This window comes from Cylas formicarius, unplaced genomic scaffold (genome assembly GCF_029955315.1).
Source record: "Cylas formicarius isolate icCylForm1 unplaced genomic scaffold, icCylForm1.1 PGA_scaffold_10__41_contigs__length_53128322, whole genome shotgun sequence".
Lineage (NCBI taxonomy): Eukaryota > Metazoa > Arthropoda > Insecta > Coleoptera > Brentidae > Cylas > Cylas formicarius.
This window is the reverse complement of record NW_026844214.1, coordinates 478,041-502,663: the sequence shown is the minus strand read 5'-3', so window position 1 is coordinate 502,663 and position 24,623 is coordinate 478,041. Positions and strand designations below refer to the sequence as shown.

At 34.8% G+C, this 24,623-nt stretch overlaps 3 protein-coding genes and 1 long non-coding RNA gene across 5 annotated transcripts in view; 3 read left to right on the top strand and 1 right to left on the bottom strand.

Moving 5' to 3' along the window:
• The first annotated feature begins 77 nt into the window (after window positions 1-77).
• LOC132697464 (GATA zinc finger domain-containing protein 1) lies at window positions 78-1,102 on the top strand. Its single transcript, XM_060663013.1, has 3 exons — window positions 78-569; window positions 619-805; window positions 860-1,102. The coding sequence occupies exons 1-3, from the start codon at window positions 234-236 to the stop codon at window positions 1,018-1,020; spliced, it is 684 nt and encodes a 227-aa protein (XP_060518996.1). The 5' UTR covers window positions 78-233; the 3' UTR covers window positions 1,021-1,102.
• On the bottom strand, window positions 1,054-2,087 carry LOC132697474 (uncharacterized). Its single transcript, XR_009618159.1, has 4 exons — window positions 1,918-2,087; window positions 1,450-1,854; window positions 1,222-1,395; window positions 1,054-1,167 (listed from the first exon to the last, which is right to left on the bottom strand). It is a non-coding gene; the product is annotated as an uncharacterized LOC132697474 (long non-coding RNA).
• Window positions 2,088-2,478: 391 nt separating this feature from the next.
• Window positions 2,479-4,271, top strand: LOC132701450 (omega-amidase NIT2). The gene has a single exon (XM_060669350.1). The coding sequence runs from the start codon at window positions 2,643-2,645 to the stop codon at window positions 3,468-3,470; it is 828 nt and encodes a 275-aa protein (XP_060525333.1). The 5' UTR covers window positions 2,479-2,642; the 3' UTR covers window positions 3,471-4,271.
• Window positions 4,272-7,913: 3,642 nt separating this feature from the next.
• Window positions 7,914-24,623, top strand: part of LOC132705165 (uncharacterized) — a 28,910-nt gene continuing 12,200 nt past the window's right edge. Inside the window, exons 1-2 of one of the 2 annotated variants that reach the window (XM_060675614.1) lie at window positions 7,914-8,303; window positions 8,361-8,779. In XM_060675614.1, the coding sequence (XP_060531597.1) occupies window positions 8,105-8,303; window positions 8,361-8,779 (618 nt within the window). In that variant the 5' untranslated portion in view covers window positions 7,914-8,104. Of the gene's footprint in view, window positions 8,780-24,623 lie in introns of both variants that reach the window. The other variant, XM_060675607.1, reaches the window with a different exon arrangement.

Here is a 24,623-nt window from a genome sequence, read left to right as displayed (position 1 = left end):
GACCATCATGGCGTAGATTTTTTGATGAACCGAAACAAAAACTGAACATTGGTTAATTTTTGTGGATTGAATAAAGTAACGGAACGGATCGTTAAACTTTGTATTCTGTGATTATTTGTGAATATTTTGATAAATAAATAATAACAATTTGCATTATGCTCTTGCTGTGGAAATGTGCCAGCCCATCTTTTTATAATAAAATGTAATATTCAAATGTGATCTAAATATTCGGAATGCCGTACAAGTCACCGATATTTTGTTTGAAATGTGGTTCCACAGACTCCCCGCTGTGGACTAATGCTGAAAATTTGGGTGTAATTTGCTTGGACTGTGTCAACGAAGCAAAAGGAAACATAAGTGATGACATTAAAGAAGAGGACGACGAAGTGAAACCAGTAAAGAGGAAAACGAGAACCACAAGATCCTACAAAACAAGACTTAATCCAAACGCAGTACCCAAGCAGGCCGCACCCAAAGGTAAAGGCCGGAGGGGCCTTCAAAAGAAAACGCCCATAAAAGCACCCACTGCGGTGGCAACAACAGTGACAAGCCATTATGTCTTTTATAAAGTAATTGTTTTCATGTACTGTCGTCAGGGGTCACGCTCACATTTTTTAGGGGAGTTATTTACAAATTGGTGATGTAGTTGCTTTAAGGGACGAATCTGATGACATATATTATGCCCAAATTACCGGATTCATGACGGATCAATATTGTAACAAAAGTGCTGTGATTTCCTGGCTTCTTCCGACTGCCGAAAGCCCCCCTCCAAATGAGGAATTTGATCCCGCGACATACATAATAGGTATGACATTAATAAATTGAGGTTAGTATCTAATATAAAAAATAATTTATGCAGGTCCAGAGGAAGATATTCCTCGTAATTTAGAGTGCATGGAATTTGTCATGCACGCTCCGTCAGATTACTATAAGTCAAAAACTTCGCCATATCCTTCAGTAAGTCCGAGGGCAGAACCTGGATATATATGGACCTCTCTAGACCCTATTAAAATGTCTTAACAACTTTTTATTTAAAAAAAAATGATATATACACTTGTTTTAACTATCATAACCTATATTGTAATTGGTAAATAAAACTTTAAAACAGTTTTGTTGTTATTTGACCTATTTGGATTCAATTTTTCCATCTTCTTCTAAAACGGATTGCTAAAATGTAATATTTAAAGCAAAATTAAGTTTTTTAACAGAAAAAATCCCCACCATCCATTTCCAAAAATATTTCTCTTTATTTAACCATTCGCAATACGCTTTCAATATTGAGAGTGTCAAATTTGCTTTTTTGAGAAATTCATCCCTTGCTGCACAGTCCGTTAAAGCTAACAATTCAAATATTGTGAGACCCCCTGTAGCTTTCATATTATATGTTTTGTTTAACTAAAATTTAAAATTTTTAAAACAAAAATATCAAATAGAACGGGGTGAAATTACCTTTGTGTAAATTTTTGTTGCTTGAGAACTATACTCTTCATGCATATTTTTGTTAAAAGCAATTTTTCCAAGCAACCAGTTTTTATATTTGTTGTGTTCTTTGGGATCTTTTATGACCAAAGGCTTATTGTACTCATCAATATGGACTGGATTTGCTTGTTTAAAGTATGTTTCACAAAATACTGATGTATCAATCTCGTTTTGAATAAAGTTTTTTAAATTGGTTGCCAACAAAAAACCCAAGACAATTAGCAGTTCTCGACTTCCATAGTCCGCTTTATGAAAGGAATGGAAAAACTGTGAACGCTTATAACCCAAATTTTGTAAATGGAGTTTTATTGTATCTAAAGTGACATCACCATCCAAATTTAACAATTTTTGCAATGTAATCCACATAAGTAAACACTGAAAAAGAAGAAATAAACTTTAATCGTTTCAAACATATATTAACGCCAATTACTAGCTTACAACATTTTCTTCTTTAGTATTAAACTTTGCTAAACGGAAATATTCTGGTTTAATGTTAATTTTAAACAACGCATCTAGTAATTTGCATAGATGATTAATAACACTTTTTATATTCGTTACTGGCATTTTATTCACAAAGTTTTAAAATTAAAAATCTCAAACATATCAAGTTTTTAAGACACAGACCACAAACTTGTTCTTATTCTATAACGTGGCGCTTTTTGTAGCTATTTTGAATTTGAAAATTTATTAATATAAAAACATGAGTAGAAAAATAATTGAAGTGGAAATGTCAAAGGGCGTATGTGCCATTTTTTTTATATTATCATTTTGCCTTACAATTGTGAACAAATGCCTATCGTACCAATTGAGTAACCTGTATTTGCCTTATTTTTACGAACACTTAACTATCGTTAATTTAAATATTTTTTCTTGATTACCTCCAAAATGTAATTTTGTCACATCCCCCTTTGGCATTTTGGTCTCAATTAAGAAAACGAAAATGTTAAATTTATATTTTTTTTTAATAAACGGACATGCGCATTTGCACAATGTTTGGAAGTTAGGAAAATTTCAGGTTACGTATTTAGAAAAAATTTTATTTATCGAAGGGCAACAATAGGTATTTAAAGAAAATAGAAGAAGAAAAAATAAGGAAGAAAAGAGATTTAAACGGTTCCTTTAAATTGGCTGTAGTTTTATATTTTTGATATAAAAAAATAATCATGATGAAATTATTTCGTGCCGCATTGATACAAGCCCGCGTTGGCAAAAGTCGTTCTCAGAATCTGGAAAATGCTGAAATATTAATAAAAAAATCCAAACAATTAGGAGCAAAATTGGTTTGTTTGCCCGAATGTTTCAATTCACCTTACGGAACTGGGTTCTTTGAAGAATATGCGGAATCTATACCAAACGGTCCGACATGTGAAATGCTGTCTAGGAGTGCGAGAGAAAATCAAATATATTTGGTAGGTGGAACGTTACCAGAAGTAGAAGAAAAAAAATTCTATAATACTTGTACAGTGTGGAACCCAGAAGGTAAATTAATTGCAAAATACCGTAAAGTGCATTTATTCGATATCGATATATCTGGTGGCATTACATTCAAAGAGTCTGACGTTTTGCACGCTGGCAATAAACTTGAAATGTTCGAAATGGATGGAATCAAAATTGGAATTGGCATTTGCTATGATCTGAGATTTGAGGAATTAGCTAAATTGTACAGAATGGATGAGTGCAAAATCTTAATTTATCCTGGTGCTTTTAATATGGTCACTGGTCCCTTACACTTTGAACTATTGCAGAGGTCTAGAGCATTGGATAATCAAGTTTATGTTCTGGGAGTAAGCCCCGCTAGAGGCGATAAGGGCTATATTGCATGGGGCTATTCACAGGTAACAGATCCTTGGGGTAAAGTTGTTGCACAGGCAAAAGAGGGCGAAGAAATTATACACGCCGATATAGACTTAACCGAGTGTGATAAAGTGAGGGAGCAAATTCCTATATATAAACAACGTAGAACCGATCTTTATGATACTATTAAGAAATAATAACATAATCAGAGAATGCTCGTGTTTAGGTTAAAAAAACTGTACATTTGTTACTTTAATAATATATTTTTTTAGGTTATAAGTGGTGCAAAAGTTTTGATATATATAAATATTTTCTTTCTCTTCTTTGTTGAGTGACTAGTGGTAGAATGGGGCTATAGTCATGACTGCTATTCCATTTTCATGTAAAAATTTATATTGAGCCAGTTTCTTCATAATTTCTCTATTATCATAGTCACGGCTAATATCCATTACTTGAAGGAAAGTAACAAGTAAATGGACACTTCCAACTATTGCAAAAGTCAATAACAATGATTCCAGAGTGGTCAATGCCATATTTGTTGGTTCATTGCGGATAAAATATCTTCATTTTTGTCCAGAGCTTCAAGGCATTAGCATAATTCTCATAAAATTATGATTATAGAAAAAATCTTCAAGATTACAATTAATTTTTGACAGTTTGACACTTCACCAAGTGGGTATTAAATTCAATGCCATTAGGATTAGGCAAACGTTCGCAAATGTTCAAAAATGCAGTGAAACCAGCATACTGTGAAAAAGGGTGAAATAAAATAAAAATAAACAATAAATCAAGTTCAGGTGAGGACAACTATATATCACAAGCGAGGTAAGTAATAAGAATTTGAAGTATATTGGAAAGCTACTAGCTAACAGCTTTAAAAAGAGTATTACACGATGCTTTTTAGTGACGAATAGCAGAGCTATATATCTGCACCCTTACCAGAAGCTTAAACATTTAAATTTAAGAACTTATAAGCAAGGCTTAGAAACTAGTAATGTTGCTGTAAAACGATTTCATTGCATAATTATAATAAAGTTTAATTCAGTTAATTTAATGAACTATTTCCAACAGTCTGTTGCTGCACTCGATGAGAATCAAGAATTGACTGAATTGCAAGGCATAATTTACACAACTATGATCCTCGCTATGTCTTACTAAAATGTCTTTAATCCGTCTCTGCGTTCTATCTTAATTCAATGGATTTTTGTTGTGAAACACCACGGATTTTCAAGAGTCGGCTTTCTGGTAGAATTTGCATGGTGTCTACTGAACTTGTTTTTTTTTTCGCAATTTTTAACAAACTTATTGCGGTATAGATATATCGACAACTGGTAATCATACAAAACCTGTATCCTACTTCTGGGGAATTTTATTCATTTGAACAACTTTTATTGCGATCCCGCACGGAGAATCCCAAAGAATATAACCAACCTCCTAAACTTATACCATGAAAATCCCTAGTTGCCTGTCATCTGGCGTTACACTGTGGCACTAAACAAAGAGAATACAATATAGATTTAAACATACGCCCGTTAGATGGCGCTGTCAACAAAAATTACAATTAATACTACAACAAAACCTTTACCCATTCCATGCAGAAACTATCAAAACAAACCGGTTATAAACAGTAGATGAGTTTCTGACAGTTGTACTTTAACATTAATATTCAAAAGTATATCAATGTTTTTTATTAAACTCTAATTTCAGATTGTTAGAAAATTAAAAAAAGCGTTATTAAGGATTTGTCATAAAAATTTAATAATTTGTGGATAATACAACGCTGAGCCAGTTTAAAAAAATATGTTGTAAATGTGTCTCATATTTTTAATGGCAGGACAAAACCACGTGACTTTCTGGTCAATAAATAATCCAAGAAATTTTGTAGCGCAAACGTTTTTAAGGACTTTTACTCATTATTTCATTTTGGTATCTAATGTGATACAGCTGGTGCGAATTTGACATTGGAATAGGCTGCGAATGATGTTGGGAGTTCTACGGATGTTCCAGATATCTGAAAACTGTCCACATGCACGTTAAAAAGGGTTGGCCACGGACGGTGTGGTCGTTACGATTAGTTGTTTAGTGGACCTTCGATTGTCATTTTCTGTCTGTTTCGTAGGACCTGGTCCAGTTCAGAGGAGTTCCTATTTTATTTATTAGTATATATTTTATAAGCTCTTACCCTCTCAAATGTTTCTTTTTTATATAAAAAAAAATCCTCGCCACGCCCTGTTTCAGATTTAATTAACATAGGAAAAATTCTTTTTTCACTAAAATTAAATTTACGTCTAATGTTTTACATCAAAACATTTGATAAAGACACGGTATTGTCGAAACAATTTTCATGTAAAAAATATATAATTTCGTGAAAATCTGAACTTCTAGTCCTTATTTATTTTGTTAAATGGATTTTCGTCAAGTAAAAGCCACCTCAGTTCAATTCTTGGCAAAATAAATCGTAAAACTAAAAGCAGAAAAGTTTGCTGAACAGTTTGGCATTATCGATTTCAAGGCTTGGGATAAGTGGCGAAGAACGTGATGTCGACAGAAACGAAGAGGAGATACGGAAATGGCATGCAGAATTAAAGGGGAGGAAAATATTACTTTTCTTAGATAACTGCCCTCCACATTCACATATTCCAAATCTTGGAAAGGGGTGACAGAAGAAACACTTCAACATTCCTATCGTCATGCAGGATTTATTACCGAGACAGAATGCAAACAGGGCTTGGAAGATGATCAGCCACGAAGCGAGTGGATAAAGCAGTTTCAAACAAACAATTATGTTTACAAGTGAGAAGTTGCAAGCTTTAATGGTGATAGATCAGGATTTGCCTACAACAGCAGACTTGACAGAGGAAGCCATATTACAACAAGCAAGAAAGGGTGAGGAAGAGCAGCAAGAAGAAGAACAAGATGAAGAAGTTGATCTATTCAACAAGCCCTATATTCAGTTAAGCTGCTAGGGACTTTTTTTAGGTATCATGGGGAAGATGCCCCTCTCGAAGAAATGGTGAAATGTGAAGCACGAGATTTGTATTGACGTACTAAAAAAAATCAAAAGAAAATGACCCATTATTATAATGAAAAAAGAAGCAGTCCTATATAGAGTTTCGACTGTATATCTTCTATTCATATAGCCAAATTTGGTACGGACTTTGCCCATAGTTTATTAAAGAATTTTGTAAAACATTGTCATTATTTATATGGGCCAGAGTTTCTAATATACAACATTTATCTTCTGATTCACCTTAAAGGAGATGTTGATATAAGTATGGTACCTTGAACAATTTTTTAGCTTTTCTCTTTGAAAGTTTTTTAGGGCAATTAAAGTCACTGTTTAAATCATCCAATCCGTTAAATTCAGTTGATTTGTATATAGGTATTCTAGGAGATTTATCTAAACAATTTTGTTCTTGGGATGCCTACCAATTACAATTCAAATGTATTAAGCCTTCTTTTACCATATGTCTAAAATCTTTTTTTTTGGTTTTTTAGAAAAATGTTTTGTTTATATAGATGGAAAGTATGGATTTCAAAAAAAAATTATTAATTTATATAAAAATTTATATGTTCAATAAATTTTTCATTACATATTCGTCTTTTTTTGGATTCCATACTGCATTAATTAGAGCAGAGAACAGTATTAAAAACAGTTTTAATATGACGTTATTTTACGTTTCCTCATATACGTAAATGGGCTGTGACATTTTCACGTCATATATACGTCAACGGTGAGATCGGTTATCAATAATCGACGTCTTATTAACGTCACGTTGTCAGCTGGGTTGGTACACGATGTACGTAACATTGGCGACGGTCATTTTACTGGACTCGCAGGCTGCCCGGACCAACCGTACTCGAGAGTACAATGGCATTTGAACTACTAGTTTTGTAACAAACCCGAATGCTTTTAACGAAGTTAACAATAGTAGTGCCGGCTTGACTTTTACCCCAGAGTAAAATGGTACTTGAACTAGTAGTTTGGCGACAAACCCGAACGCTTTTAACTAAGTTAGCAATAGTAGTGCCGGCTTGACTTTTACTCCAGACTAAAATGGCACTTGAATTACTAGTTTTGTGAGAAACCCGAACGCTTTTAACGAAGTTAGCAATAGTAGTGCCGGCTTGACTTTTACTCCAGACTAAAATGGCACTTGAATTACTAGTTTTGTGAGAAACCCGAACGCTTTTAACGAAGTTAGCAATAGTAGTGCCGGCTTGACTTTTACCCCAGAGTAAAATGGTACTTGAAGTAGTAGTTTGGCGACAAACCCGAACGCTTTTAACTAAGTTAGCAATAGTAGTGCCGGCTTGACTTTTACTCCAGACTAAAATGGCACTTGAATTACTAGTTTTGTGAGAAACCCGAACGCTTTTAACGAAGTTAGCAATAGTAGTGCCGGCTTGACTTTGTTCACCCTGGCATATAATCCTTGGCTATCCGTATGGCGTCTTGGCTATTAGTTTTTAATTCTCGCTCCGCAATAATTAAGAAGCGTATTCTAATGGGACAAACCGAACCGGTTTTCGGAGTTAATCTTCAAACCCGGCAAAACGGCGATAGAAACGGCCGTTATAGGTCAGTGATACACCATATGTCGCGTCGGAAAGAAAAAGAACGAAAAAAACCACGGCGCTCTCCGAGACAGACGGAGAATGCGGAGTGCGTCAGCCTATCTCGCTCGCATTTTATTCAGATTTCGTGGAAGCGATCCGAGAGGCACGATTTAGTCGCGTTTTCAGTCGTTTTTTGTTCGCCGCTTCGTTCAGTACCGGTCGAGCGTTATTTTCGCTTAAATCGTCGCAGGAAACGAAGAAGAAGAAGAAAATGCCGGAGCAGATTGAAACCGTGAACGGAAACGGAACGCCAGACGTCGAACAGGAACTCGTGGTACCGCCGAAAAGCGTACCAACGGAACCCGGCGGCCTCCAAGAACCGCCGCCGCAGGAGTTGCAGGAAAACGGGAATCGCGTCGACGTTTCAGATACTTTTGTCTCGGCAGAGAAGATCGCGGAAGAAACGACAGGCGAAGAACCGCCGTCGCGGGAGTTGCAGGAAAATGGCAATTCCGTTGGGGTTTTAGGGACTTTTGTTTCGGACGAGAAGACGGCCAAAGAACCGCCGAAAGCGGCGACGCTGCAGGATTTGCAGGAAAACGGGAATTCCGTCGAAGTTTCAGGAACTTTTGTATCGGACGAGAAGACCGGCAAAGAACTGCCGAAAGCGGCGACGCTGCAGGATTTGCAGGAAAACGGGAATTCCGTCGAAGTTTCAGGAACTTTCGTATCGGACGAGAAGACAATAGAAGAAACGAGCGGCGAAGAACCGCCGAAGGCGGCGGCCTTGCAGGATTTACAGGAAAACGGGAATCCCGTCGAAGTTTCAGGTGTTTTTGTGTCGGAAGAGAAGAGCGCGGAAGAGCCGCCCTTGCCGCCCAAGATCGTGCGAGCGGAACCAGTCGGTTCGGAAACCAATCATACCGAAGTCCATCCGATAAAAAAGGTAAGAACAAAGCAGCTAGTTGTCTTTCAAATGTGACTAGCTAGCTGACTTCGCGCTAAAAGTAATGCAATGCGTAATTTTTAAAAAGAAAACGTATTATCTTTTGAGGTAGAGCGTTTTCAAAAATAAAACATGATAATGCCAAGCCTGAACTTAGTACTAGAAAAATTGGACATAATTTGAATATCTCGCACGTCGTGGTTTGGAAATTTTTGCACGGTTTTCTATTGTACCCATATCAAATTCAAGTGTTACTTCCCAGAGATTTTCCCTTCCGTGTCAATGGTTTTTGGACAAAATTACACATCATCTCTTGTTTGACCAAAAAATACTATTTATAGATGAAGCTAACGTTTCCAGAAATGCAATTAAAAAATTCCGTATAAAATAACCATATTTGGGTCCATGTAGTTGTAGAATTTAAATATCAATACCATTTTTCCGTAAACGTTTGAGCTAAATGGTGATAATATTAGTAGAAAAAGTACTATATTTACTTAGGTACAGAATATGTTTAAAGCTTGAGGGCGCGCCTGATCACTTTAGTGTCTCAATAACAGAGTATTTAAATCACACATTTAATAACCAATGGGTAGGTCGCGGCGGACCTCAACCATGGCCCCCTAGGTCCCCAGTTTTAAATAGTATGGACTTTTTCTTAGGGGGTGATCTTAAAAGTCTGGTTTATCGCACCCCAGCACTGTAGAAGAGGTGCCTGCGATTTAATGAGAAACACCAGAAGTATGCTTCAAAGAGTGCGTGGAAAACAGCCGAAGCGTGAAATCCTTCAAGATGGAGGGCACTCTCAACAATTTATTTAGTAAAAGTCAAAATAAATATGAACCAAAAGTTCAGATTTTCACGAAATTATATATTTTGACATGACAATTGTTTCGACAACGCCGTACCTTCGTCACATTTGATAAAGACACGGTGTTGTCGAAACAATTGTCATGTCAAAATAACTTTTAGTTCTTATTTATTTTATTAAATGGATTTTCATCAAGTAAAAGCCACCTCAGTTAGAATGAATCGTTTCTTTATCTTGTTGTTAGGATGTTATGTTATTTCATTAAAATTGTAAAAGGAAAAGAAATAGTCTTCTAATTTTTTTTCTAAAAAAGCTGAAGCGTGTATCCGTCAACTTATCGAGTTTCTAGGTTCTGTTTTTTTTTCAAAAAGGTTCAATTTTGTTAAAAATTATTAATAGTGGGTAGCGTTTTTAATAAGAATCTTTTATTGTTTATCTTATTGGAATGGTGTTATTTCATTAAAACGGTAAAAGTAAAAAGTGTAGCCTTCTATTATAAGTATACTAGTTGGTATTTAAAAACTAGGTATTTGGTTTTAGTTAGATATTTTATTTTTTTAGATTTAACCAGCGCAATGGCGACCTAATTAAACAAAATATTATTTGTTCATAGAGAGTCTGTGGCACGCCACTGATTTCTTTAAAAAAATGACATTTGCGTTTTTCCACATTTGATCTTTTAATTTTTTTTTAGTCGATCGCGCGGTTTTCACTTAAAGATAAGAACTAATTCATCTGCATGCATATTAACGATATGATCACGCAGAGGCGAGGTTTGTATTTTTTTTAAGCGAAGACAGAAGAAAAAAATCAAGAAATTATTATTTTTTGGCATTACGGATACTAAAAGTGTATATTTTATTTTTGAAAACCACTCTGTATGTCAAAAGCGAAGTTCATATGCAGTTTTCTTTTTAATTATTGACTTTCGACTAGAAAATATTTACTTTTTTCATACTTTTTAATGAATCTGGCCCACAGTGTGCCGCATACAATTGTGCAACACGTAATTAATAATTTTCGTAATTTCATGTACAAACTGACGGAATAAAATAATAATTTCGCTGATCTCGTAGAATAAAGATTATTATTATTAAACGTGCAAACACGACGAGGCTAAAAATAACAACTAATAATTAAGTCGTATAACTAGGGCAAATACTAAGTAATTAGAAATGACGTAAATTATATCGTGGAACAAACTCGGTTGAATCGGATGCCGTATTCGGCGCAGAATAATAATAATGTGCCTCGTGTCCCATGAGTGTTCCCGAAAGTTATCCCGATGACTCATCGTCGAAGCATTCCTATTAAAACTAACGACGTCCGTTTCGATTTTTACGCGTTTCAGACATTCTTTGTCAAACTCTGTCCACGAAAAGAACGACAAGCGCCTAATATAACCGGAAGTGTTCATTTAGGCGCGCGAAAACCGCGATTTTACCAAGTTAAAGAAATGCGAAACATTTAGCGTGGCGCCGTAGGTTCACAGCCAACTTGCTTTGAACCCATATTATCCCAAGCATAAAAAAATACTTTTTTGCTCTGGAAATATTTATTTTGTTGCACTTACGAATACATTACATGTGTCAAAAAAAAAATAAAAACTCGAAACATACAAAAAAATACTGGGAAAAAACATTAAATAATGTTTTGGGGCACATAAGATGTAACATATAACTTATACATAAATATACAAAAGAAAGTTCAAATTCGACAGAAAACAACTAAAAGTAGATTGTTTTCCAAATAGAACCTGATTTGATACAAAAAAACGCATAATATATTATGGTGCGCGAGCGCACCACTGGTAACACCCGGTTTCATTTTTGGTGATATTTTACAAAGCATGAAGTATGTAAATGCACATTACACTTATTGCAAACGTTAATTGTGTGGCTGTGGCAGCTTCTACATCTCCTTCGGCTTTATTAGCATGAACAATCATGAGGTGACCTTGAAAGTCTATTTTTTTGTTCCTCACATGATCTAATTTCATCGGATATTCAGGTTCAGTAGTTGATGAATTACAGGATTGTTGAAGGACAGCTGTATCATTCGGTGTATGTAACTCGAAACTTCCAACTATATCAGTTGGTTTCCCAAACTCTTGTAGATTTATGTTATCGTTCATATCTTCTTCGTCAGTCAAGGTATCAACGTCGGGTGGAATATAGACCGCGTCAATATGTTCTGTAAATATTTTTTCTCGTTATTTTTAGCATAAATTTACAAGGAAAGGAATGCTACAATACATAAGATACGTAAATCCAAATAATACTCACGACTTTCATTGTTATTGCCCTCATCCATCACGATCTCCTCCATAGCCGCCTCTAATTCCTTTTGAGTCAAATACCTCGGAAATGGCATATTTTACGAATTGTAATGTTCACTGCACAAGACACAAACTAATACTAAAGAACACGCTAATTGTTGGATGCTTATTCTACATGCGCAGAGTTGTCAATACTTGCAATAACGAAGTTTTGTTTCACAGATAAAACCAGTGGTGCATTCACGCACCAGTAAATATTTTCAAAAAATAAAGCATAATCAATATAGTATTTCCAATGTATGTTTTCTGCGATGTAATCTACATGCTAGACTTAACAAAAATGGCAATACAAATCTAAAATATTTTTTTTACCATTTTGGATTTACTTGAAAATGTGATACAAATTTATGTATCGCTTTTGTTAACTTTTGAAGTCATATACAAGATCTTTCCTTTACACATGAATTTGCGATTTCTACGGTTATGTGTCCTTTAGTAGTGATAATAATAAAATTTCTAAATGGATGTGCAAAAATATTTCCTGGACGCGACAAAAAAATTCATAGAATAGATGGTGCATTAACGCCCCATTGGGACAAAATCGGTAAAAACATCTTATATTGCAACGTCCACGTCAACGATACGTCAGAGCTGCCGCGATCAAAGCACTCTTCGATTTGGTTGTCATTGCGCACGCGGCTAGCGGCAATTTTGCGACATTGTCGCCAAGACTGAAGAGATTATCCCTCGAGCAAGTCAACACCTTATTATATTTGCATCCGACGATAATTTTTATCTTAATCTGCGGGCTGTAATGGCCGCTCTACGTCAGCGGGTTCTATCACGCGATAAAACCGAAAATAATGCGCTGCAATAAAATTGTCGAGTAATTAAACAAAGGCGGCTGTGGCAAGGTGACTCGGAACTTGACGAATTTTATCAGTCCGTAACAGGGTTACATAATAATTGAAAAATGTTTGACGTACGTGTCCGGTAGGGGGCGGTTCTGAGCTTGCCCTCCTGTATTTTTTCCTTGAGGGCACTTGGAGTCTATTATAGATTACAGGCGAGATGAACGAAAATTGAAAAGGATTAATAAAAATAAAATAAAAAATGCAAAAAAATATATCATTAAAATAAGGTAACAAATGAAGGCAACAATCCTTTAACTTACTGGAATATCATTAATGAAAAGAGAGTCTTACGTTAATACTCTTGATAACATTTATAAATAATAATCATTACCTATATTATTTAACGTAACATAAAAAGTTTAATTTCTTGATTATCTTTCAATCGGATGTACGGTATTGTCAATGTGATAGCATGCAGAGAGTTATTATCATTAAGTAATAGTCTATCTTTATAATGATTTCTTATCATAGTAGTAGGCTGTGTCTGTCTGTTGTCAGGCGATTGCTTGACAGTTGTTTGACATCAGTTTATAAATTCTTCGCGTGATTTAGTGTTTATAATATCCGAAAATTGCTATTTTAAAAAAAGATGGGAAAGAGGGTTTACTAATAAGAAGTTGGCAGTTTTGCATTTTATGTATAGTTTGGCTGATGGCCGGAAGCTAGGCCATTATATCAAGAGCGCTTTTACAGTAGACAGATACAAGGCGGCACAAACAGGTACTTTCAGGGTAAATAATAATTTAAAAAGGGCCTATCGGACTGTAAGAATTTCAGAAATTGAAGAAGCAGTTTTAAATTCTATTCTAGAAAAATTGGAAATAATCTGAATATCTCCCACGTCTTGGTTTGAAAAATTTTGCACGAATTTCTATTGTGCTCATTATCACTTGACGATTTCAGTAAATGTTTGGGATGGAATTGTTGGAGATTACTTAATTGTACTCTTGTGCCAGAAATGTTTAATGACCATAATTATCGCCGGCTTTTAGAAGATGATTTGCCGATATTGCTAGAAGAATTACCATATTTAATTAGGAACAGAATGTGGTAGATGTGTAGATCACGGCGGACCTCAACCATGGCCCCCCATCTACATCTACTTAGGAACATTTTATAGAAATATTTTAAAACTACATTTAATTTTTCAAATAATTGGTCATTTTCTTTTGAATTTTTTTATTATGCCAATACGCATCTCTTACGTTGGCTTGTATTTTCACCATTTCTTCGAGAGGGGAATCTTCCCCTTGATACATAAAAAATTTCTCTAGTAGCTTAGCTGAATATAGGGCTTGTTCAATGGTTAGTGGTGGTCCCAGATCTACTTCTTCATCTTCTTCTTCCTCACCCTTTCTTGGTTGTTGTAATATGGCTTGCTCTGTCAAGTTTGCTGTTGTATGTAAATCCTGATCTATCCACTCGCTTAGTGGCAGATCATCTTCAAGTCCTGTTCGCATTCTGTCTCGGTAAGAAGCCCTACATGACGGTAGCAGTGTTGAATTTACTAATAAAGTTGTCTTCAGACTCGATCAATTCCATTAAAATATTTTTCCTGTATCAACTCTTAAGACTTTTTATACACTCTGGTCCATCGGCTCTAATACACTTGTTGTTTTGACGGGAACAAATGCCAATTCAATATTCCGGCGATTTGGAATATGGGGATGTGCAGGGCAGTTATCTAAGAGAAGTAATATTGTCCTCCCGTTTAATTCTGCATCCCATTTCCGTATCTTCTATTCAAAAAGTTGCGGTGTCATCCATGCAGACTTGTTTGCCTTGTAAGCGCCCGGCAAATGCTTGATGTTCTTAAAACATCGTGGGTTAGAAGATTTTCCAATTATTACTAGCTTTCTTTTTTTCCTTCCCACTCATATTGCCAGCTACTAACACTGTTACACGTTCTTTAGAAAGTTTTCCGCCACACACTTTTCGCTTCGAAATTTAAGAGTTTTATCTGGCGTCATTTTGTAAAAAATACCAGTTTCGTCAGCAGGATACTTTTCTGCTGGTTTTGACCACGTCTTCTCCAGCCAATCGTTAGTGATGTTTCTGTCGACATCATGGGCTTCGCCACTTATCTGTCCACAATTTATACCATGTCTCTGTTTGAACTTCCACAACCGTCCAAGCTGTTCAGCAAACTTTTCTGCTATTAGTTTTATGATAGTTCCAGAGAGTGGTACATATTTAAGACGTTGCTGTTGGAACCACTGCAACATTGCCCGATCCAAACCTTCAAATTTTGGCGTTCTTAGTTTTTTTACTAGAACTGCCTGCCGCTTCAGCCTGAATGATTTTTTGCACTTCCAAATCGTGGATACTTTTCTCCTCCTTCTATATCCCCAATTAAAGCAAGTTTCGGCTTACATTTCTTATTTTGTTACCTGAAGAAGTGCCATATTTAATTAGGAACAGAATGTGGTTCATGCAGTATGAAAATATTTAATCACTCAAGCATTTCATGACTAACACTTTGAAAGACTTCTCTTATCCTCTCTTTTATGTCCTCCTTATATCCCAAGAGAAAATAATTAGGTCAGGAGATCTAGGTGGCCATCTAATCGGACCACCATTTCCTATCAACATTGCCTGCCAAACTTGGAATAGTTCTTAACATATTTTGCCCCTTCTGTTCCAAAAAGTCTCATTCACTGGATTTTCAACACACCCATCATAAAATGGGGTCTGCTGTTGGCTTCTTCAGAGCTTGACTGAAACTGGCTCGCATTTTACTCTGTACCTGCTTATATATTGTTTGAGGGGGCGGAGCTAGCATAATCACTGTCTCGGATGACTGATTCCCATATTGGTGAAAAGTAAAGACCTGATTGTAGACCGAGATTGCATAGTTGCCTATAGATTTCAATAGATTCTCGGATTTTTGGTTGGTAGAAGAATTGATTACATGCAAGAATTTTAGTTTTATCGAATAAAATTTTATGTCCGGTTTAGTGATTGTGTTCGGCAACAGCTGATGAGTTTATTTGTCTTAGTCGTAAGGCTCTTTCGTGTTCTTTGAGCCTAGTTGATATTTTTCGTCCGATCTCTCCGATGTATTCTTTGCCGCATATGCATGGAATACTGTAAAATCGTAGCATCTCAAAAGGAATTTTATCTTTGACGGATTGAAGATGTTGAGAGATTTTTGGACAAGCGGTAAATCTGGTTTTGACGTTTTACTTCTTTAGAACTTTTGATATGTGGTCAGTGATCTTTTCAATGTATGGAAGGACCACAGTTTCAAGTGTATAATTGCTTTCTGTCTCATTGCTGTTGGAAGGTTGTGGTGAAGGGTATTTTTCATCGAAGAAGAAGAAGCCAATAGGATGATTGGCGAAACGTCAGCAAAAAGCGACGCAGGAGGAGTCCAGAAGTTTTGTAAACAGTATAAACATTGATTTGTTGGTAACTAACCATATATTTGTTCGTTATTAGTTGAATGCAATAACTAATGGGTTTGAATACTTCCTTGTGAATTCCAGTAGAATTTCCAAGAAATGCCGAAGAATTATACGTAAAAGAGGTATTACAGTGCTCCTCTGCTATGCTTTTCTAAAATACTCCATAACTGACATGAGAAGATTTGTAAATAGTATGACATGACATTGATAACGGTAGTTATCTAAGAACTTTGCAACAATATTGCTGAATCTTCGGCTCAGGTTCCCGCAGATTCTCTCTCAAATAATGAAGAACGTGAGAGTTTTTTACCGGTTTCCGAGGGTACATATTAAGATTAAATCCGAGAAGAAAGTTGATAAAACGGCAACGACTATAATAGACCACTATCAGGTCAGGTCATTGTTTACAAAAAGTGATGGAAATTTCTTCGCGATGAAAGGAGTATTTGCGGCTTTATTGTTCGGCTTCTAATTGATGAAAAAGTGAAACCTGCGTAAACTTTTACGCAAAATCCCTCACGAAATTCAGTGATAGGAAAAGAAACGTTTTTAATTGATCGTTACTATCTGACATGGCATTCGGAAATTATTTAACTATGGTGGATTTAAACTAACCAAAACCACAGAGAACAAAAAATGTTCAGATTTTGACAGTTTTTAATGCTTTATGACAGCTGTTTCGGCAACACCGTGCCTTTATGAAATGCAAAACATAACTAACTATATTCCGACACCTATATATAAAAACAGGTAGTAATAGATTTTTAATAACAGGTAAAGTCTGTTCATAGATATAAGAAAGTGGCGAACTGATACGAATTACGGAAAGACCCGGACAAGCTGTAAGAATGAAATATGGCCAAACAGATCCGTACTTTACTTACAATTTAATTATTTGGGGTTTTGTTAGGAAAGATACTAAACAATATTTATTATTAAGCCTTAAAACTGTATGCTCTACATTTTTTGCATAATTATCACAGCACAGTATTTTTTTTGCAGGTTCAAGTTTTGTAGAACCTCAATTAATTGCTTTTTGGTATAATCTTCGTGAAAATAAATGTCGTTATTCTACATGTAGTTTTGGATTATTGCTTTTGTGTCACATGATAAAGAAGTTTTAGTCAACTGTCTACTGTGATAACTTGCATTATCCGTTACAATTACGCTATTAGGAGGAATGTTTGGAACTACTTTGTTTTTACACCAAATAAGTCAGCGGTGGTGTCTTCATGGTAATCCAGAGAAGAATCTTTAATACATTTCGCAGACAAATAAAGTCCGCAAAATATAAGGTTGTTCGGAAAGTCATTTCGTTTTTTCCCGTCAGAGGACTTAATTACGTTTTTTATGTGTCTTGAGAGCTGATATTCCAAAGCTTGTGTGTGAAAAAGTTCTATTAATTCTACGCAGTAGTTTTTGGTTGGTGCCCTTTTAAATATGGAGAGCAATAAGCAGCATTTTCGTCAAATTTTACTTTTTTACTTCAGAAAAGGTAAAAATGCTGTCCAAGCGAGAAAAAAATTGACGGATGTGTATGGAGAAGGCGTGTTAACAGTACGCCAGTGCCAGAACTGGTTTGCAAAATTTCGATCCGGCAATTTTGATGTCGAAGATGCACCACGGTCTGGAAGGCCGGTCGAAGCTGACAAAGATGCGATAAGGCATTAGTTGATGCAAATCGGCGAATAACCACACGAGAGATCGGTGAGAAATTAAATTTGTCGAATTCGACTGTTTATGACCATTTGAAAGGCATGGGCTTAACCTCGAAGCTCGATGTGTGGGTGCCCCATGTCCTTACGGAGCGAAATTTGTGTCGTCGCGTTGACGTATGTGATTCGCTCCTCAAACGTCAAGAAAATAATCCATTTTTGAAGCGGATTATTAATGGGGACGAAAAATGGGTTGTATACAACAATGTTAAACGCAAGAGGTCATGGAGCAGAAAAGATGAACCGGCTCAAAGCGTGTCAAAAGCCAACATTCACCAAAAAAAGGTGATGCTCTCCGTTTGGTGGGATGTCAAAGGAATCGTTTTTTTTGAGCTTTTGCCGGACAATACAACGATTAATTCAGAAGTCTATTGTCATCAACTGGACAAATTGAATGATTCACTTAAAGAGAAGAGGTCCGAATTAATCAACAGGAAGGGTGTAGTGTTCTACCAGGATAATGCGAGACCTCACACAAGTTTGGTCACTCGCCAAAAACTTTTACAGCTTGAATGGGACGTACTGCAACATCCATCATATTCTCCAGATCTGGCGCCTTCCGACTACTATTTGTTCCGGTCCCTGCAAAATTTTTTGGATGGCAAAACCTTTACCTCAAATGAAGATGTCAAAAACCACCAGTTTTTTGCCAGCAAGGACCAAAACTTTTATGAGAGGGAATTATGTTACTGCCAGAAAGATGGCAAAAGGTGTTGGACCAGAATGGCCAATATATAATTTAATAAAATATTTATTCATTATACGAAAACTGTCTTTCATGTTCCCCAAAAAAAAACGAAATGACTTTCCGAATAACCCAATAGTTATTCTTTTACCTCTTTTTGATGGCCTGTTTGTAAATCCTAATTTTTTCTAGATGTTATAGCCTGTAAATCCTAATTTTTTCTAAATATTCCAGTCGCCATTTCCGAATTCTAAAAGATTCCATTAAAACTTGCCTTTTGTAAATTTTTTTAAATCTAAAACCCATGTGTTTGTTTCCATAAGGTAGTTCTGCCACATTTACCACCGGTTTCATCTTTTTCCAGCCTCCTAATTAAGGTATCTAATGTAGGCACGCTTTGTTCTTCGTATAACTGGTAAATTTTACGCTGTATTTTATCTTGGTCACTTTCATCTACACTCGAGGAAATGTCAGCATCGCTTCTTTTTTTCCTCGCTGAAATGGGATTATTCACAATTTTCCATACAGTTGATGTTGGAATTTTCGTCAATGTGGCCGTTTCTTCTAAAGATGCTTGCTTGCTGGCACCACGTTCAATGAGAGTCAAATAAACATTGTTTATAACTTCCTCAGTCTCAATAGAATGGTGTTTTCTACATTTGGGTGGGAGCATCTCCTGAGATACACAAGATTCGCACATATTTTGCATAATTCGCACACGCGGTATTACACACGAAATAAGAATGATTACTAATAAATTTAAACTAAGTAGTATACCAAACCAAAGAATATTAAACACAGGTAAATATAAAATTATTTTCTATTACGTACCACAATTTTACCTGAATTTATATAATCCGATTCAAAAGTAATTGGTCACTTTCTTATATCTATGAACAGACTATATAGGGTTATAACTTTAAATTTACCTACGCATTTAAATCCAATTGGTCATTAAGTAATAAATTCTAATATCTGATTTTATTAATCTCCATTAAACATTATGAAACAAATAGCTTTTAACAGTGGTTACGACCATTCTTTGATAGATAAGATTATAACTAAAAAGCACTTTCAAATAGCTCTGAACTCTATCTATCCCATATTAAACATCGAATACAAAATTTATAAAACAATAAAATTCATAGGAAAACCTAGCAAGAAAATTTCGAAACATCTATCTAAATATGATATTCATATTGCCTTTAAAACTGAAAACACCATAGGACATTTTCTAAAAAACAATAAAACTAAAGTACGAAAAACTCAAAAATCCAGAGTCTACAAGTTGAAACGTGGATCAAAATTTATATAAATAAAAGGGCATATAAAAATAAAAGTTCGAATTCTAACTATGCCATTCATTTAAATTCAGAAATTCACAACTTTGACGATAATTTTGATATTTTACATAATCATTCAAAAAGCAAAAAATTAAATTTGTTGGAAGCTATGGAGATTAACAAAGTGAGATATTGCGGGAAAGTACGTGGAAATAAGGAAAATATTGTTAAATATATTGCAACTTATAGGAAAAAATCACCATTATATTGGATTTTCATATTAAATTTTGCTCTACAAACCAAGCCGAAATTTAAAGGTTGAGTTGTTTACTCGTTTTTTTTTACCATACGAGCAACTATCTCAAAGAATATTCAAAAAAGGTAAAAATCTAAAAATGCGTAAAATAAAATTTTAGAAAAAGAGCCAATTGCCATACTAGATACGAAAAAAAGGTTCGTACATAAGTTTCTTAGACTCTCCTGAAGATTTAAAATAATATACTTTTGTTGATACAGGGCGGCCCAGAAGTGTCCCCTCCAAAATCAACTTTGTTATTTTCAATGGAACATACTGTATATATCGACATTTTTGGCATCCTTGGTTAAATCAATGGTCACTTTCTTAAAAAAATCCTATTCGAATTTTGCATAATTTGGGCAGAAATTGGGGTTATGTGTTTTTTTTTTCATATTTTGATTGCCCCATATAAAATTGTGTTGTGACGCTACTGATCCAGATATTGTCACGAAAATTTAACCATAGACTAAGGAGATGATGCACTACTTAATCATTTTGTCAGATGCGTCTTAGCATATACAGGGTGTCCCAAATAGCTTGAAGCAAGCAGTTTTCATCTTACTAATTCATAAGTTGTAAACGACTTCCAATAAAAAAGGTTCCTCTTTGAAATACGTCGGGATTAAAATAACTTTAAATGCTTGGCAATAGTTGTAAAAAAATAAAAACTAATTATTTCGCTAGTTTCATTTCAATCTGTATTACTGATTAGCCAAACAGATTTCGTTTCTATTAATTATACAATTTACAAAGAAATAAATAATTGTTTTTATTACTTTTGACAGCGGAAGATAAGTTTCATCGGGAAGCAACTTTGATAGTATTTGTCATTTGACAAGGTTGTGCTTATTTTAATCAACACCCTGTATATGATATTAGCGATGATCGACATCTACCTGACTCTATCAAAAGCCAAGACACACTTTACGACAATAACTAAGATTTCTCTTCTTGATTTATTAAGAAAGATGAGCTCCTTCACCACCTGAAAATGCACGTGTACTTTTCTTTAGACGTTAGATGCCATGCAATTATAACATCGTAACTACCTGTTTTCGATTTTGCTGCAAAAAAAAATGGTGAAAGTTTGACGAAGAGCTGTTTTTAAAATGCCGCAAATAACATGCTTTCTGTTCGGTACGTGAAGAGAGTATGAATTATTCGACGAGATTTACAAGATGCGATTGTAATTTAACGTCGACTTTCACCCATATAGCTATAAGATAATATAGTGGCCTTCCTACGGAAGAAGAAGAAGAAGAAGAAGAAGAATTTATTAACCACATATTGTGCAACAATAAAACAATTGCAGCGTGTCAATATAAAGTAAAATACAAAAACAAAATGTAAAAGGTATAACGGTGTAAAAAAAAAGTATTTTATAAATAACACCATAGTGAACAATAACAAATGTAAAGGTCAACAACACTAACACGGAGTATAAAAATCGTACAGAAAGTGCAAGATAGCATGCTAAGATCTTCACACATTTCGGTAAGCCAAGGATTTTAATTTATTTTTTTTATTTTGTTGGAGTACTCGTCCACACTATAGAAACAATTTTCAATAAGCAACACTTTAATATTAGTTTTGAACACCTCAAAAGCCATATGTCTGTACCTATCTGGCAGCATACTGTCTGATGTAACAAGTCTGTGCTTTGGAACTATAATAAGATTTTTTGCACATGTTGGATAACTATGAGACACACCTTTAATATTAGTATGTTTGTTAATTTTTTAAAAATTGTGGAGAATATAGATACAGGGCAGTGTCATTATCTTATATTTTTTAAAATATGGAGTACAGTGTTCATTGTGCTTAGCCCTAGCAAGAATTCTTATAGCCCTTTTCTGCATTCGGAATATTTGAACAGCATTGACAGAGTTTCCCCATAATATTGTGCCATATGATATGTGGGGATGAAACAAAGCATAATATACTGCCATTAGGGCATTTTGGTCTAGGCTCTCCCTAATTTTTCTAAGAACGAATAAGCTCGAAGATAGTTTTCGCTTAAGAGATAAAATATGATCTTTCCAGTCAAGTCTACTATCAAGTGTAATGCCAAGTAATTTAGCCGACTGCGAAAAGAATATTTTTTGAGTTTTGTCCGTATTCAATTTCAAATAATTGTTTTTAAACCAATTGTTCGCATTGCTCTCCTCAATAATGTTGTGCACAGGTGCAGGCAATTCGGACCATATCAGGTAAAACTGGCATCGTCCGCAAATAAAGCACATTTGACAGACCCCAAAAAACGGCACAGATCAGCAACATACACTATAAAAAATACGGTAAAAATGGATGCGCCGCAGGTGGCTATGATATTTTCGTGGAAAAGGTATGGATCTTTTGCGCATGCGTCTGTCTGAGTTTTTATAAGAACGCAACACCAATCTCTGAAATCTGAACATAATCGGCAACCCCCTGTGCGTTATTTTAATTTTTGTTAATCTCCGTACCATACTCACAAACTCGTATAATTTCTGCTTTTAATGCTTTGTTCTTTTATGAAATTACAGCAAATGTAACAAATATAAGATAATATGATCTTAGAGAAACAGCAACGCCTATATATTTGACATTTAACAAACTGGAAAATAGGCTTACACAAATATTTACATGCGAATTTACTAAACAGAATTCTTCACATTTTTAGGTACACTTAAATAGCTACGAAGAATGTTTGTATACAAGAATTACAGGAATTATTACAAAACAATTAAGCTAGAACAAGCATACGAAATACCCATAATCAGCTATTGTCTATAGGAGGTGCTTATTGAACATTTTTTCCAAAAAGTGAACTGAGGTGGCTTTTACTTGATGAAAATCCATTTAACAAAATAAATAAGAACTAAAAGTTCACATTTTCACGAAATTATATATTTTCACATGACAATTATTTCGACAACACCGTGTCTTTATCAAATGTAATATTTACAAACTACCTGTTACTATATATACCGAAAAATGACAATAAAACCTTAATTAATGTTATTGTGAGAATTTAATAATAGAGACATATTTAAATCTAATTGATCGTTAAGCAATATATTTGAACGGCTCATTTTGTTAATCTCCATGGCATCCGATAAATTTTATTTTCTACTTTTTGTGGCTGTATGTAAAATATCAAAATTGTCGTCAAATATTTTTTATTTATTAGATTGCTTAATAGTATCTTTAGACCAAAAATATTTTGAATTTAATGGACAGATTTACATCTCTAAGGGAGTTTTGATTATTAAAAAAGAATTCAATTGTCTGTCCTTTCCAACAAAGCAAGCAAAGACATCATCCACGTATCTATACCACCAAAAAAAACTTTTACTTATTGATGATATTTTCCAAATTATCCATAAAAATCTCGGCTAACAAAGGACTAAGTGGATTTCCCATAATCAAAACTCCCTTAGAGATGTAAATCTGTCCATTAAATTCAAAATATTTTTGGTCTAAAGATACTATTAAGCAATCTAATAAATAAAAAAGATTTGATGATAATTTTGATATTTTACATACAGCCAAAAAAGTAGAAAATTAAATTTATTCGAAGCAATGGAGATTAACAAAACGAGACATTCAAATGGATTGTTTAACCATCAATTAGATTTAAATACCTCTCCATTATTAAACTTAAATTCGAACAACAAAATTAATTAAGGTTTTATTGTCATTTTTCGGCATATATGGTAGCAGGTACTTTGTAAATATTACATTTGATCAAGACACGGTGTTGTCGAAACAATTGTCATTTGAAAATATATAATTTCGTGACAATCTGAACTTTTAATTTTTATTTATTTTGTGAACATTTTTTCCACTTAGATGTTTCTTGTGCGACATCTCTCATCTCAAAGAGAAAGAAACGGGGACTTTTTGGATTTTTTTTTGCAGGAAGTTTCCTCTCGAATGTTTTCAATTTGCGATTTTTTTAGGTTGCAATTGAATAAAATTCTAGATTGGCAACCGTTTACTAATCGATCATAATCGATCTCCGTCAGCGCACGTCAACGTCGACTACGAATCGATTTTTTGGCGTCGATCGGTTTGGTCCCAATTATGTAACAAATGCATAATGCGATAAAATTCATTTATTTAATTTTCGTTTAATTTTTCAAAGAAACGTCCACAAGCTACTGTAATACTTTTTACAAAACTTCTGGATTCCTCCTGCGTTTTTGTTGAGTCGAACTTGCTGACGTTTCGCCAATCATCCTGTCGGCTTCTTCAGAGCTTGACTGAAACTGGCTTGTATTTTACTCTATATCTGCTTACATATTGTTTGAGGGGGGCGGAGCTAATTGAGGGGCATATACCTCGTCTCGGATGACTGATTCCCATATTCGTGACATGTAGAGACCCGAGTCGCGGTTTATATATGGAATTTTGTCTTTGACGGACCAAAGATGTTGAGAAATTTTTGGACAATCTATTTTTGACGTTA

Excerpts from the sequence above, each read along its gene's own strand:
- LOC132697464 (XM_060663013.1), top strand. The coding sequence starts at position 234 with ATGCCGTACAAGTCACCGATATTTTGTTTGAAATGTGGTTCCACAGAC. Across the intron at positions 570-618 it reads GCCATTATGTCTTTTATAAA|GGGAGTTATTTACAAATTGG; the intron begins GTAATTGTTTTC and ends CACATTTTTTAG. Across the intron at positions 806-859 it reads TCCCGCGACATACATAATAG|GTCCAGAGGAAGATATTCCT; the intron begins GTATGACATTAA and ends TAATTTATGCAG.
- LOC132701450 (XM_060669350.1), top strand. The coding sequence starts at position 2,643 with ATGATGAAATTATTTCGTGCCGCATTGATACAAGCCCGCGTTGGCAAA.